Source organism: Crotalus tigris, unplaced genomic scaffold (assembly GCF_016545835.1).
Source record: "Crotalus tigris isolate CLP2741 ecotype Arizona unplaced genomic scaffold, ASM1654583v1 scf7180000017666.27876245, whole genome shotgun sequence".
Classification (NCBI taxonomy): Eukaryota; Metazoa; Chordata; class Lepidosauria; order Squamata; family Viperidae; genus Crotalus; species Crotalus tigris.
Window position 1 is genome coordinate 2555375 of NW_024096551.1, and position 15635 is coordinate 2571009.

General features: G+C 38.8%; 1 protein-coding gene across 6 annotated transcripts in view; it reads right to left on the minus strand.

Annotated features, from left to right (window-relative positions):
• DNAJC13 (DnaJ heat shock protein family (Hsp40) member C13) overlaps positions 1-13705 on the minus strand; it is a 75483-nt gene extending 61778 nt beyond the window's left edge. For 2 of the 6 annotated variants that reach the window (XM_039336198.1, XM_039336197.1), the window contains exons 1-2: positions 13459-13703; positions 1008-1088 (exon numbers count right to left, since the gene is read on the minus strand). In XM_039336198.1, the coding sequence (XP_039192132.1) occupies positions 1008-1075 (68 nt within the window). In that variant the 5' untranslated portion in view covers positions 1076-1088; positions 13459-13703. Of the gene's footprint in view, positions 1-1007; positions 1089-13283; positions 13434-13458 lie in introns of those variants that run through there. The other 4 variants (XM_039336195.1, XM_039336194.1, XM_039336196.1 and 1 more) reach the window with 4 other exon arrangements.
• Between the last annotated feature and the right edge of the window lie 1930 nt (positions 13706-15635).

The following is a 15635-nucleotide window of genomic DNA, read 5'->3' on the forward strand; positions in this document are numbered from 1 at the left end:
TAATAAATTATTGGCAGTTACAGGAACATTCAAACTGAAAAACGTAAACCATAGCAATAAAATATAAATACAATTTAACAATAATTATTCAATTAATGTGAACATTTTTGTACACAGATTTAAAACAGGTGTCATATTTCAATTTAGGCTGACCTGGGCTACAAATAAATTTTTGTAATGTAATTCCTTTATATTTGCCTTAATAGACATTGTAAGTTTATTTTAATGTATGTGGATATTTGCAATATTTGGAGGGGGAGAAGAAGGAGGAGAAGATTGCATCTGAAGTGACATACATATGTTGCTGAATCTCTGTTCAACTCAATGACAAAAACTGTAAGGTATCAGAAAAAAAATATACAAGAACTTGCTAGTAAAATTGGGGCATGCAAAAAATGTGCAATGTTCCTGCTTCATACCCAGTTCAGGATAGTTTACTAATACAAATGTATTTTTTACATGTCCTAACTTTTCCAACAATTGTTAATAGCCAGCATGCCATGCCTACAGGCCAACCTTACACTTCATTGTGTGGGTGTGGTATATATGTGTTTAGGGTTACTTTTTTTTGTACCTTACAAGTTTCAAAATTCCTACAAGCCAGTGATTCTTTGCTCTTATGCATGTTGTAACTAGGATAAACACCCCCAAAGAAACAATAACTTTGCTATTAGCAAAAGGATAGATACTTCTCTAGTCCATAAATATATATGAATACATTAATGTGCTATCAGGCACGAAAAACAGAATCATATGTGCAAAGTTCAAATTGACTACTTTATAATGTTTTGCCTATAATACAGGAATCTCCCCAATCTGGCAGTTTACCCCAGGAACAATTAGATAAGGTTCCAAGGAACTTGGGGATGGAAGTGGGTGGGCAGGCATTAGCCCTTTTGTGGTTGTCTTTGACTCTAGGCTAGCTCTACACTTGAACCTTCCTCTCTGCCAGGCTGTATGTGCTGACAATTCAAAATATAAATTTCAGCTCATAGCTAATTACTTACCTTCCTCTCCAAGAATGCTTTGTTGTATAAAAACAGGCCAAATCTTTATTTTCCCTAATTATGTTCATTTTGTGCTACAACCTGTAACAAAAAAAAACCTTAGCATTAAAAAAATATTAGCTTCAATAATTTCTGCTTTAGTAACTGAATGTTTAATAAGTTAATGTTAAATACTAACTTGAAACTTTAAGCAGAACTAAATATGAAATCATGCTTATTGGGCTTATAAAGGATGTTTATATTATCTTTTTAAATAATAGGCCAAATCATATCTTGTGATTTCGCAATATCCAATCATGACTTGGATTTATAAACCTCAATTATGACTTGTTTTCTAAATTTAAATTTCATATTACATGAGATTACAATACTTCAGATTGTATCTTCCTTTTACTATTGCTACATTATAAAATGTAGAAATAATAAAAGGAATATATAACCTGAAGTGCTGCAATCTTATGTAATTTTTCTTCATATTTTTTATTTTTACTTTTGGTATTGTGCCATAATTTACATCAATATCTGTAATTTAAATCAGTACAAACATAAAATATGCCAAATAATAAAGCCAAACAATTTTTAAAAATCCCAAGTATAAAGATGAAATAGTTCTAGTGCAGGGGTCCCCAACCCCTGGTCCATGGACCGGTACTGGGCCGCGGCATGCCAGCAACTGGTTCACACAAAGAAGCAAAGCCCCATCCATGGGATGCAGGCAGCACACAAAACCACGCCCCCTTCGGTCCACAGAAAAATCTCTCTCCACGGAACTGGTCCCTGGTGCCCAAAAGGTTGGGGACCTCTGTCCTAGTGGACAATCATTTAAATATGAGCCAGCAGTCTGCTGCAGCTGCCAAAAAAGCTAACACAGTGCTAGGCTGCATTAACAGAGGGATAGAATCAAGATCATGTGAAGTGTTAATACCACTTTACGATGCCTTGGTAAGGCTACACTTGGAATACTGCATCCAGTTTTGCTCACCACGATGTAAAAAAGATGTCGAGATTCTAGAAAGAGTACAGAGAAGAGCAACAAAGATGATTAGGGGACTGGAGGCTAAAACACATAAGGAATGGTTGCTGGAATTGAGTATGTCTAGTTTAATGAAGAGAAGGTGACATAACAGTGTTCCTATATCTCAGGGGTTGCCACAAAGAAGAGGGAGTCAAGCTATTTTCCAAAGCACCTGAAGGCAGGACAAGCAATGGATGAAAACTAATCAAAGAGAGAAGCAACCTAGAACTAAGGAGAAATTTCCTGACAGTTAGAACTAATTAATCAGTGGAACAATCCGCCTCCAGAAGTTGTGAATCTCCAACACTGGAAGTTTTTAAGAAGAAACTGAAGAGCCATTTATCTGAAATGGTATAGGGTTTCCTGCCTGAGCAGGGGGTTGGACTAGATAACCTCCAAGATCCCTTCCAACATTATATTATTATTATTATTATTATTATTATTATTATTATTATTATTCAAATTAGAATAAAGGAAATAATCCTGTAATTTCCTGTGGAATGCTTCAGTTAGTAGAACGCCAATAATGAGGACGCTTAGCTTCATTTTGAGAAAGAGGCCATTCTGAAGAATGACAAATACAACTATAAAGTAACATTTGTGGACCCACTCATTTCAGGGATCATCTAAAGATTTGGGGAAGGTTAGATCAGTCATTTCATATGGAGATGGTGATGGTTTAGGTAGATATGTACCTATGAAGGTTTTATCATTTAAAGCTAGCATTTTGAGTTGTACCTAAAAGCTTACTGGAAACCAAACCCGGACATACAGAGGTGTTATGCAACTATGGCAATTTTGATTTACCCAATATGTGGACTAGTGCATTTCAAACTTCTTGCCATTTTTAGATGTCTTCAAGATCAGACCCTTTCAGAAGGCCATGTGTCACTATTGCTGCATATGTCACATGCATAGCCATAACAATATTTTTACTGATGTGATAGAATATGTCTGCGAAGGAGAAGGTGATGTGATGGATTACAGTAATGCAGCATATTTCCAGGAAGAAGGGGGCATATTTCAAGATGAATGAAGCAAGAGATAGAGCAATCTGGAGCTGGAAAACAAGAGATCTAGGATAGATACTTTCTAGAACAGGGCTTTTCAACCAGTGGTACGGGTACCACCTGTGGTACATTGGCACCTGGCAGGTGGTACGCGATCATCCTAGAAAAGTGGTAGCGGGGGAGGGGAATAAGCTGAACCGGTGGCAGCATCACACAAGCCTGGCAAGAGATGGCTGGAGCTGCAGGGCTGAGCGGAAGCGCCAGGATCAGCATCAAGCTCCAGCTGTAGCTCGGCGTTGATCCTGGTGCTTCTGCTGAGCCCAGAAGAAGTGCTGATCAGCTGGAATGTTGCAGCATCTCCAGGGTCTGGTGATTTACATTCAGATGCTTGGCAACTGATTCATATTTATGATGGTCACAGTGTTCCAGGGTCATGTGAAGTGACCAAAACCTGCTGCAACCACCCAGCAGATGGGGGGAATAAAAACCAAACACCTCCCCACTCCACCCCCACTGCCAATCCTCAACAGAAATGCTCACAATGAAAACCTTGGATAGGAGAAAGAGTGCGGCCAGGCAGGCAGGCAGGTGTCTTGCTTGGCTGTGCCTTGGGGGCACTTTTTTCAGTGCAATTGTAACTTTGAACAGTCACTAAGAGAACTGTTGTAAGTCGAGGACTACCTGTGCAACTTAGATTCCATCTACTAAGATTGTATAACTCTGATGTGATATAAATAAAGAACTGAACTTTAGCTGGATTGTTTCACATTGTTCTTACGCTCAGCCTGATAATTAGAAGGCAATTAAAGCAGAACATTCAGCACTGACTACTTCAGGGACAAGTAACTTGTTCCATTCTGTCATAGTACTTTGAACATGTATACAATTTTGTAAATACATAAAATTTCAACTACAAAAATCTATATTCTCTATAAATAAAATAAAGTTTCAGTCTCAAATAATGTCAAGAAATGAGTAGTTTATCCAACTTTACACAATCAAATCATATTTATTTAGAAATATGTCTGGCCAGATTCACAAAGAAAGAAAGAAAGAAAGAAAGAAAGAAAGAAAGAAAGAAAGAAAGAAAGAAAGAAAGAAAGAAAGAAAGAAAGAAAGAAAGAAAGAAAGAGGAAGAGAAGGAAGGAATTAGAATAAAAAGTGGGAAAAGAAAACTGCTTTTGAAAATAGTGACTGTATGAAATATATTTAATATGGAAATAAGCTATCACAATGACTTGTGGAAATAATGTTAGATTAGCATAACTATCGCCTTTGAACCAGAGACAAATTTAAGATTTTCCATGTCATCTTCTCTACACAGATCAAAGTCACATATTTTTAAAATGCTATATTCACCATTGTTTGTTTAGTTGATCAGGTAACAAGCAGTAAAAATCTGGAGTACTATTATTAATTATCACATAGGTAGGTAGGTAGGTAGGTAGGTAGATAGACAGACAAACTTTGTTATTTTTTTACTGTGGGCACAATGGCACAAATTAAAAATGAAATTTAGTTGCTTGCTCTCAAAGTGTACATATACATAACACACATTTAAACATATTATATACAACACTTATATTAAAATATATATTACCATTTATTTATATATTATCATGCATATTTAATATACCTGTTTAAAATGCTCAAGAGAGATTTATCACAAATTCGTTTTTGAAGAATTAAGATGTTTGTATTCCTCATCAGGCTCACAGAACTTTCTTTTTAAAAAGTTATGTGAACCTAATGAGGAATGCAGATGACTTAATTCTTCAAAGACGAATTTGTGATAAATCTCTCTGTTTCACTAGCAATTGCAGCAGAAATTGCTTTCGTGTACACCAGTGGTTCTCAACCTTTTTAATGCCGCGACCCCCAACCGGTTGTAAGTCGAAGACTACTCAACCGGTCGTAAGTCGAGGACTACTCAACTGGTGCAGCACCGTTTGCAGAATGGGACTTTTGGCGGGCTCAGCAGGTCAGAGACAGCCTGGACAATTCCTATTGGCTTTTGAAAGCCAATAGAATTAGACTCTATTCAAGAGAGTCTATTCTATTGGCTTTCAAAAGCCAATAGAATAAAAGGGAGTAGCACAGCTAAGGAAAAGGGGGAAAAATGGTGGACTGCGTTGTTTGGTGACCCCCGTGAAATGGTCGTTCGACCCCAAATGGGGTCCCAACCCACAGGTTGAGGACCACTGATGTACACAATGCATACAATTAGAAACAGTAACTGCTAACCTTCTGAAGGATATGGTTGTTTTAATGTTTTCAAGAGAAGACTTCATTTGCATTAACATTCTTTATAAAATATGTATTTCAAGAATTTGCACAGCTGTAATGTTAAGGCTTTGTGTTACTGTTTATTATGAACTGTGCAGGTGACCTAAAATGATTGAGCATTTTCTGCATTGAGTTTTATGACAGCTGTTGTTAAGGAATGTCTCCCTGGATTGACATAAAGTCTGAAAATCACAAAGTTAATTCTACTACATAGAAAAGTCTGTGCAATAATCTGTTTTATAAAATGCTTGTCACTAGACAAATTATTTGAAAAATATTTCAGAAAATTTGAAATAGAAGAACGAGAAGAAGAGTATAATAACATGGGCTAAGAATCTGGCTATAATATACAGGTGGATCAATAACTGAAAAGATTGAAATTCAAACAGAATTTTTACAAAATAATGTACCTTTGGACAGATACCATAAAAACTTTCCAGAAAATATAAATGTATTTTAAATCTATGTTAAAATATGAAAAACAATCTTTTTATCATGTCGGGTGAATTTGTTGAAAAGGCTAGAAAATTTTGGGTTATAAAAAGAGTGTTAAAGATTAATATTCATCTGTAACCAAAACTTCTCTTTTTAGGGCTAATATACAGAGAAATACCATGTTTTTATACATAGTAACTGCAGCAAATTGATCATGTACAAAAAGGTGGAAAGACTCAAATACTTACAGTGGAGGAATGATTAGTGAAGATGACAGAATTTGCAAAGATAGCAAATAAATACATTTATCACGGACTGGAAAACATTTATGGATTTTTTATGGAAAAAAAAAAGAACTTGTGACTTATACGTTTGACAATAAGAAAAGGTATAATATGAAAAAAGGGAACCGGGATATCACCTTAAAAAGAATAAAAAAATATTTTTCTTTTTCTTTTTGGTCTTTCATTCCTTTTTTGTGTATTTATCACTTTTATTTTATTTCTTCTTTAAATTTGTAAAAATTTGTAAAAATTTTTTAACAAAATTATTGAACAATAATTAACTATTTCATAAAGTGTAATTCAAATGATTCATTTGCTGCTTGAAATGAACATTGTATTTTTTAATATAGATAATATATAAATATGCTTGCACTACACCATATCCTGTAATATATTTGGTTCTTTAAACATTTCAGCCAAATATATTTAGCTTTAGCAATTAAAGCACACAATCACATTGCAGTTTTTGACCCAAAGGAACAGTATTATTATTGAAATACAGACTTCTGATTCCGTTATAAATGGTTGCAGTAAAATATTATAAATTATAATAAAATTAGTACACATATAAAATTAAAAATACATCTATAAAATTACCCACATAAGGAATCAAATGAAATATTTAAAAGTCTGACAATTTTTTTTACCACCCTTTATTTATTTATGAGACTTATATAACGCTTTAAGTGCAAGCACTCTCTAAGCAGTGTACACCAGTAAGCAATATATATATATATATATTTTACATTGCCCCCAACAATCTGGGTCCTCATTTTACCTACCCCGGAAGGATGGAAGGCTGAGTCAACCTTGAGCCGGTGAGATTTGAACCGCTGACCTGCTGAACACAGTCAGCTAAAGTGGCCTGCAGTACTGCACTCTAACTGCTGCGCCACCTCGGCTCTTAATTCCTTTATTCGGGGTGGAGTTGGGGCATCTGAATGGAGCTGAGAGTTCTACTGGCTGTATGCCCTTCCTGAACCCTATGAGGAGTTCACAGTAGATATTTTCTCTTTGTGCCTTGATAGAGAAACATCTGCTGCTTCCTAGGATTGAACTCTCAACCTTACAATAGGAAGTGAGTATCTTTACCTCTAGGCCAGTGGTTCTCAACCTTTTTAATGCCGCGACCCCCAACTGGTCGTAAGTCGAGGACTACTTAACCGGTCATAAGAATGGGACTTTTGACGGGCTCAGTGGGCAGAGGCAGCCTGGACAATTCCTATTGGCTTTTGAAAGCCAATAGAATTAGACTCTATTCAAGAGAGTCTATTCTATTGGCTTTCAAAAGCCAATAGAATAAAAGGGAGTAGCATAGCTAAGGAAAAGGGGAAAAAAATGGTGGACTGTGTTGTTTGGCGACTCCCGTGAAATGGTCGTTCGACCCCAAATGGAGTCCCGACTCAAAGGTTGAGAACCACTGCTCTAGGCCATCATGCTGCTCAATTCTGAAAAACTAAAGGAGTATATACTCAATACTAGAAAGACACTGGAGTAAATCTCCAGCAATATTTGATAGAGAGTAAAATTTTGGAAGAGCAGTGTAGCTTTATGCTGGAAATTTTTTACTGTTTAACCATTGAGTGATGAATGCAAGAAGGAATGTTAATTTTAAATTTTTGCTTTAAAAAAGAGAATGTGTGAAGGGGCTATATTTTGTGCAAATAAATAATTGAAGAGTGATATGCAATGGAAATAAGACATGTGTACTTTACATAGAATGCTTAACCATTCTTTCAACATTGATCAGGAAGTAAAACAGAGAAGTATGATGACTCTGTAATTTAAAGTATTTATGCAGAGATGTACCAAGAGTGAATATAATGATCATAAATATACGGATATTTTCAATGCAAATGATGCTGAATAGACTACATAAGAAAATCACTGCATCAAAAATAGAGAATGGAAGGATGGGGGAAAACACTAGAACAAGAGAAGGAATGCAGAATGATAGAATGTTTGCTAAAGGATGGACAAACTTTAAGATGTGCAAATGTAGGTAGAAAGTGTTGGAAGGAATGTTTGTTAAAAGAAACAAAAATGGCAATGCCTCAGAGAGTGTTTCTGCCTTCTTTGATATATGAAAGTAAGAACTCACTATTTCATGAAAACATAAAAATAAACTGAAGCTAGTTGGAATGAGGTACCTAACAAGTGTGTGATAAAACAATAAAATACAAATGGTAAAGAAATGTAGATTGAAAAGTGAGTGACCGGTGCAAAATACTTGAATTTATCATTTAGACAGAATGAGGATTGAAGTATAAAACAAATACACAAACAAAAGTAAATAATTCTTGAGGAAAAATCTTTGCATAAAGTTGTAATTGGATGGAATTGATTATATTCTTTAAAAAAATGTGAAGAGAAATTTAAAGATTAAAAAGCAGGGTGTGAACCAGTGTTTGAATATGATAGAATAAAGGATGGTTTGTAAGGGTATGAAAACAATTAATGGTGTTGTTATAAACTAGCTTTAGCTATGCTTCCTTTTCTTTTCTCAGTACTTTTCAGATTTTTCAAAATCTAACAATGCAATACAAAAGATCTGCCATATATTGAAAAATAATCCATTACACAAATGTTTTGCCTTAAATGGGAGGGAAACAAATACGGCCTGCATGGCTGAACCCTTCTGAAATGTATTAGCCCATAAGTTATGTGGAAAAATCAAGAAAGTATTCACATACAGCGACTCATGTTTATTTTGAAATTCTGTTGATGATGTAGTTCTCATTAGTAATTTAAGTGCAAATGTCTGCTCAAATATATTAGTTTATAAAATTTAATATCAGCCAAAATCTAAACTACTTGCAGCTCTTACATTCTCTGGCTAAAAAAACAGGATGTTTCTTCCTCTATTCATAACATTTTATTTAATTACACATCAAAAAAACTGTTTTCTTCTTCTATTCTTCTTAAACGTGTTTCGTCTACACTGTTATATAATACATATATACATATAGCCTTCACATTTCAAGATTATACATTTCTAGTAATTTCTTCAAGTAAAATTAAATTCAGCTAAATCTTATTATTACTTTGACACACACATGAAACACTATTGCAAACTTAAAAATGTTTTTAGAGTAATTTTTATTGAGCTGTTCATTTTTATAGCTATTCCTTATGCACTAGCATACAAAGGAAAATAGAAAACTGCAAGCACAATGTTTGTGTGTATCTGTGTGTATCACCATGTATGTGTGTATATCACTGTTTTTCACTGCAGTCAATGACATTGTATAAATTTTGTTAAAAAGGGCAATGTCCACTTACCAGAAAGTAAATCTCACTTAACAAACTTTATTTCTAATTTATCGATCACCTAATTCAGTGGCAAACCTTTTAGAGACTGAGTGCCCAAACCACAACCCCAAACCCATTTATTTATCGCTGCGTGCCGGGTGGACATGGCTGACTGGGTGGGCATGGCCACAGCGGGTGTGGCCATCTTGATGGTGTTTGTGGGGACAGATGCTTGTGGGGGCCAGGAAGGGTTGGGGGAGATCCAGGGGGTCTCTAGCAGATGGGGCAGTGGACTGGAGGCTCATCCTGTGGGGTGAGGTGAGGAGAGGCAGGATGGGTGTGCCAATTGCTGCGGGGCAAGGCAAGGCAGGGGCTGGAGCAGCTGCTGCCTGACACCATCAGCCCCCCCCCCAAACAGAGGCCAGCGAGCGCATGGGGGCCGCTGGTGTCCGTCAGCAGCCACAGCCTCATGCATCATGGCAACCCCATTGGCATGAGTGGAGATGGCCCTGGGATGGCCGGAAAGGAGCCCTCACCTGGTGCGGGTCCTCCCTACAGGGTGGCTCTGATGGGGGCTGCTGCTGCTGCTGCTCTGACCAGTCAGCCCTGCAGGGAAGCAGAAGGAGCAGGTGGTGCGCGAATCTGCTGCCTCGTCAGGCTGCTAGTGAGCAGCCGAAGCGGCTCCAGACTCCCGGCGGCCCTCTACCTCCTCCTGCTTCCCTGCATGGCTGACCTGGTCAGAGCAGCAGCAGAAGCCACCCCCATCAGATCTGTTGAGTGGATGCTCCCAGGCCGGGCTTCCTCGCCCCCATAAATCGGCAAGAAGTAAAATCTCTCTTATTACAGCTTAGTTCACAACCATAATTAAAAAAACCTTTGTTCCCAAGAATTTTTTTCCTAGCAGCCAGGCAGAAGAGCGGAGCCCCAAGGCAAGTGTCCCGAAGCTGTTTCCGCCTGCGTCTTTTTTATTCTCAATTCTATTGCTCGTGTGTTGTCTGCACCCCACCCCCCAATTGCTCTACACTATGCAGCCCAGGGAGATTCACCCCCCCATCTCAGGGCCCCGCTCTTCTGCCTGGTGCTGGCAGCTCCATCATCCGCAGCGGCCGGAACAAGAGGCGGGTTGCAGCAACCCATTAATCTGTTTGCTGCATCGGCACCTGGAGGCTTGCTATTTCCCCTCTCCTCCACCCAAAAATCTAGCTCATGTGCCTTTGCTCAGCTCATCTGCCTTATTATGGTTGTGAACTAAGCCGTAATAAGATAGGTTTTACTTCTTGCCGATTTATGGGGGGAGGAAGCCCTTGCCCGGCCTGGGCGCATCCACTCGACAGATCTGATGGGGGTGGCTTCTGCTTCTGCTCTGACCGGTCAGCCATGCAGGGAAGCAGGAGGAGGTGGAGGTGCAGCCAGGGATTTGGAGCCGCCTCAGCTGCTCACTAGCAGCCCGACGAGGCAGCAGATTTGTGCACCAGCTGCTGCTTCCCTGCAGGCTGACCGGTTAGAGCAGCAGCAGAAGCCACCCCCATCAGATCTGTCGAGTGGATAATCCCAGGCCGGGCAAAGGCTTTCTTCCAGCTATCCTGGAGCGATTTCTGCTCACGCCAATGGGGCTCTGTGGCCAGTCCACCATTATGCAGGACAGTCACATGCTGTAGCTGCTGACAGACACTGTTGGCCCCCATGCGTTCGCTGGCTTCTGTGTGTGGGGGCCGATACTATCAGGCAGAAGATCCAGAAGTGAAGTTCTGCCGACCATCCTCACGCTTCTCTGTGTGGTTGGCCAAGGGGCTCAGAGCAGCAGCCGCCGCCCCCGTCAAAGCCACCCTGTAGACAGGACTTGCACCAAGTGAGGGCTCCTTTCCAGCTGTCCCGGGGTCATCTCCGCTCACACCGATGGGGCTACACTGCGGAAGGGAGATGGCAGCTCTGACTTCACTCACTCTCCTGCCAAAACTGCTCCTTTTATACGTTTCCTCACCCCTCCCAGCTCTTGCAGCTATTCCCGGACTGTGCATGCATGGAGAGGGGGAGGAGCCCAGAAATGGCATGCGTGCCCACAGGGACGGCTCTGCATACCGCCTGTGGCAAGCGTGCCATAGGTTCGCCACCATTGACCTAATTTATGAATTTCATTTGTTTTTCTAAACCAAGAAACTCTGCTGAAAAGTAAAACATTGTAGTGTATTTTAAATACTTCCTAAGCTGTTTTTATTGAGTTATGTACTGTTTCATACATAAAAAAGCTGAGAATGGTGAAGTCTAGTTTTATTAAAATTAAAAAGTGATGCTCAAATATTATCCCAAAATAAAGAATATGCATAACATGTTAACAGTGCAATACACAGTAATGATTTATTAAACACAAAGGATTTTTGAAAGGAAATATTTTTCCTATTATTAATCAATCTGAAAATCAGTGAAATTTTTTTTTGCCTCTTTAAATATAAAATACAAAACTGAATCTGGAAAATTAGAGACATTAATAGAATCTTATTCAAATAATGTATCTTGAACTCAAATTCATGAATACATTTCTTAAAGATGTATACTTAAAGCTTTCCCAAATCTAGTAGGGATTGGTTCTGAGTTATCATAGTTTATTGAACAATATATCTACCGTTTTCACTTTGTTAAAATACTGAAATAATTCATTGTAAAACTAAACATTAAACACGGGGGATATCAAAACAGTTAAGACTAAGCAGTCAATATAAGATCAATGGAAATATACTGTAATTTACAGAATTTGCTAAACTTGAATAATTAAAATCTGCAAATAACTTTTGAAAATAGTCAGAAGCATTTTCACCAAACTATAGATATTAAACTATTCCTGAAACTGTAAAAAAAGAGTACAAAGGGCTAGCAGAGGCCTAGTTTATCTATATCCAGAGTCAGGAATATTACATAATTTGCATGTTAATTGCCATAAAAAGGGTAACTATAACACTGTATACATAATTACAAGCCACTAACTCTTTCTTTGCAGGAAACCTATTTTATAGGTAATGAATTCTCAGAATAGAATGCATGTAATGGGGTGGATTTTTTTTTAAGAAAATGCATAAATGCAGTGAGATGGGCAGCATGAAAATTTAATAAATAAGTAAATAGACCACCCTGTAGCTATAGATCCTAAATACAAAAGGTAATATCATACAGAGTATTAATGATTGAATAATCTTAATCAGAAAAAAACATTCCCTTATGCAAGATAAAATTCTGCAATTGTTTTAGACATTTCAAATATAGTACCTTCCCTGCCAAAAAAGAAACACAAATATATTTTAAGTTTGTTAGCTGTACAGCACTGATAGTTCTCTCTGCTTCCCCCCAAATACGGCTCTCAGTGTAAGAACAGTTACTTTTTCTTCAAAAGGGGAACTTGCAGTACACAGGCACATTTACTGTGTCCTAAAAAAGACTACTGTTTATGAAACATCAGTTCTCTGCAAGCCCTTACAAAAATACAATATAAGGAACTTCAAACCACCATGGATAATTAAAAAAGATATTTCCATAACAGTATCCTGAAATCCGTTGAATCAACTTTGGTTCATGACCCAAAATTACCAAGTATTATAAGCTAAACGTTCTGGCACACATAATTGCAAAAAATGCTTAAAAATTAAAAACATAAACTAGCTGTACTGCTTAAGTTATATTACTACTACTACTGTATACTTTTCTGAAAGGGCAGATGAAGATGCTGTGTATGGTGGACAAGGAGTAGATATGGAAGAGATGCTTTGGCTATCTGCCTTCGCTATCCTGAAAGCTTCAGGCAAGAAGCACGTGAACCAATTAGAGCAGGAACAGCCAGGGGGAGTGTGATGCTACAGCCGTCACGGGAATAAATTCAGATACATGGATGCCTCCATGGTAATGAACATATGAACAATTCACTTCTTGCCTAGGGCCCAGCTAAAAGAAAGCTCAGAAATTTCACAGAAAAGTTTGGAGCGGGGGGAGGGGAGAGCTGGATACTTGCCTTTCCTCATTTACTATTTCTATGCAAGGGGAGGAGACGAGGCGGGCGGCATACGGAGACTCGGCTCACAAAGGAGGAAGACTATCCCTAACTACCCCCCTTTTCTTCCTATCCACGCTGTTTGCAAAGCTTTTCCTGAATCTGTCTTGCCATTTTCGTCCTTCCATCCATTTACCTGGACGCCGCTGACGAGGTTTCCCAAGCCTTGCACAACAAAAGAAACGTACCGAGCCAGCAACACTCGAAACTATTTCAGGTGGTGCTGCGGAGCAGCCTCTTCCTAGCTGGACTTCTCGGCTACTCGAAACTCGTCTAGTCAACTTCAGAGCTGAGCTGTGGAGGCCGCCATCTTCACTCGGACAGACAAGCCAGCCACCACGCGCACGCGCAGACACCGGAGATCACGGGACAAATCAAACTCAGCTGATCGTTTGCTCCTTCCTCTCCTCCCCCCTCCGTCTCCTGTTGCTCGGAATTCGCTGCCTTTCTCACGTCGCTTCCCTTTTTTCAAGGAATGGGAGCATGCGCAGAACGAGCAGCGGAAAGGAAAGCAAAGGTCGGCGGCTTCCTAATAGAAAGGGAACGCCCTCGGTCCGCTTGGCGAGCGGGAGGAGGCAGAGTAAAAATCAAACGGGAGGAGGGCATTTCTTACAGCTGCGGGCTAGATCACTTTTGGGCGCGGAAGGGTAAATGGGGGCACGTGGTAATGGTAGGAATGGCAGAGCGCCTAGAAAATCATTGGAAAAAGTGAAGGAATAGAATGAAAAATATATAATTCTATGATTGTTGTTAGTTGCGAAGTCGTGTCCGACCTATCGTGACCACATGGACAACGTTCCTCCAGGCCTTCCTGTGTTCTACCATCTTCTGGAGTCCATTTAAATTGGGGGAAGAAATCTAGCATATCATTTCGAGGGCTATAATCTTTGTATGCTATTATCTAAGCCAGACAAACCACTCAGTGACTTAAGTATGTTGGGTGAGACAATGGATGGAATTTGTAAACCATGGTTTCCATATGACAATGTTGAAGGAAAAGTAATCATGCTTCAGTCCAAGCGGGGAATAAACAACATGGTGACTGCTTTAGAAAGAAGGTTGCAGTTTATTGAAGAAGAGAGACAGAAAGATGGCTCTGGAAGAAAAGAGAGAGAGCACATATAGGGAGTGGGTTTTTATACCTTCTTGAGTCTTTTGTTTGGAGTTGTTCCTGTGACATGAACTTTGACCTGAGTCTGAGTGTGCCTTTCTGGTATTCTGATGGTGATGGGTTAATCCTATTATGTCCCAAAGGTCAGTCCTGCTTCCCTGGGGCTGTAGCTGATGACTCTTAGATTTTTGGTATGAGGGATTGTTGATTCTAGGGATCTTTCTTCCTAATCCCAGTTTCCTGACTCAAATCTTTCTGACATTATCACATCTGCATTTCTGCAGGCCTGGTTTCTGTTTGGGACAGAGAGACTTGTGGGTGGGGTTGGTTTCTGCTTTTAAAATCCTTTAGAGGAATATATTCTGCCTTTTAAATATTTCCAAAAATATTTCTTTCTGGGGGGGGGGTGACTTCCCACAACAATGTGTCATTTACTCAGAAAATTGGGCTAACCCTGACTTAGTATGCATTGTGAACACATTATTATGTTTCAAATTTCTTTTGCTTTTGTTCTGAAAGTTTAAAAAATTGATCTTTTGAAGCAATGTGCCAATTGTTCCCACATTTATTTGCGCTAGCTTTGTAAGGACAATTACTGTAGTTTGAGGCTGCTGGTCTGATTTCTTGGTTATGGGACATTGCAAATCTAGAAAATAATGTCTGCCTTATTTTCTGAAATAATAAAGAACAATTGGACAATACTGTAAAGTTGTTCTGTACTGATTGTAATGATAATTTGTAGAGAATCTGTTGGCATGAAAGATTGGATTCCTTGCAGAGGTGTCAAACTGCCAGCCTCTGGGTCGGTTTCATCATACTGAAGCCGGACCCACCCTAATGCGGCAATGCAAAAAAAGTCTTATGACTCATCACGTGACGTGGCGAGTTTGACACCCGTGCTTTATAGTTTCCACAACTACTGCTAAAGTCTGAGTAAGAAAAAGGTAATGATTCCATCCCTAAATGGTGGAATCACTATCTTTTTTTTAACAGAAAACAATTTTTGAAGTAAAAGATGGTTGCTTGTGTTATAGGACCAGAATCAATGGATTAAAACTACAAGGGATATTTCAGATTATGTCATAAATAACTTCCTGTTTAACCTCCTAAGAAATGTAACAAGACGATATACAAAGGAATGAGTTCTCCTTTGCTATTGGCCTACATGGTCAGCTGTCAGAGATTCTCTAGTCTAGTGGATT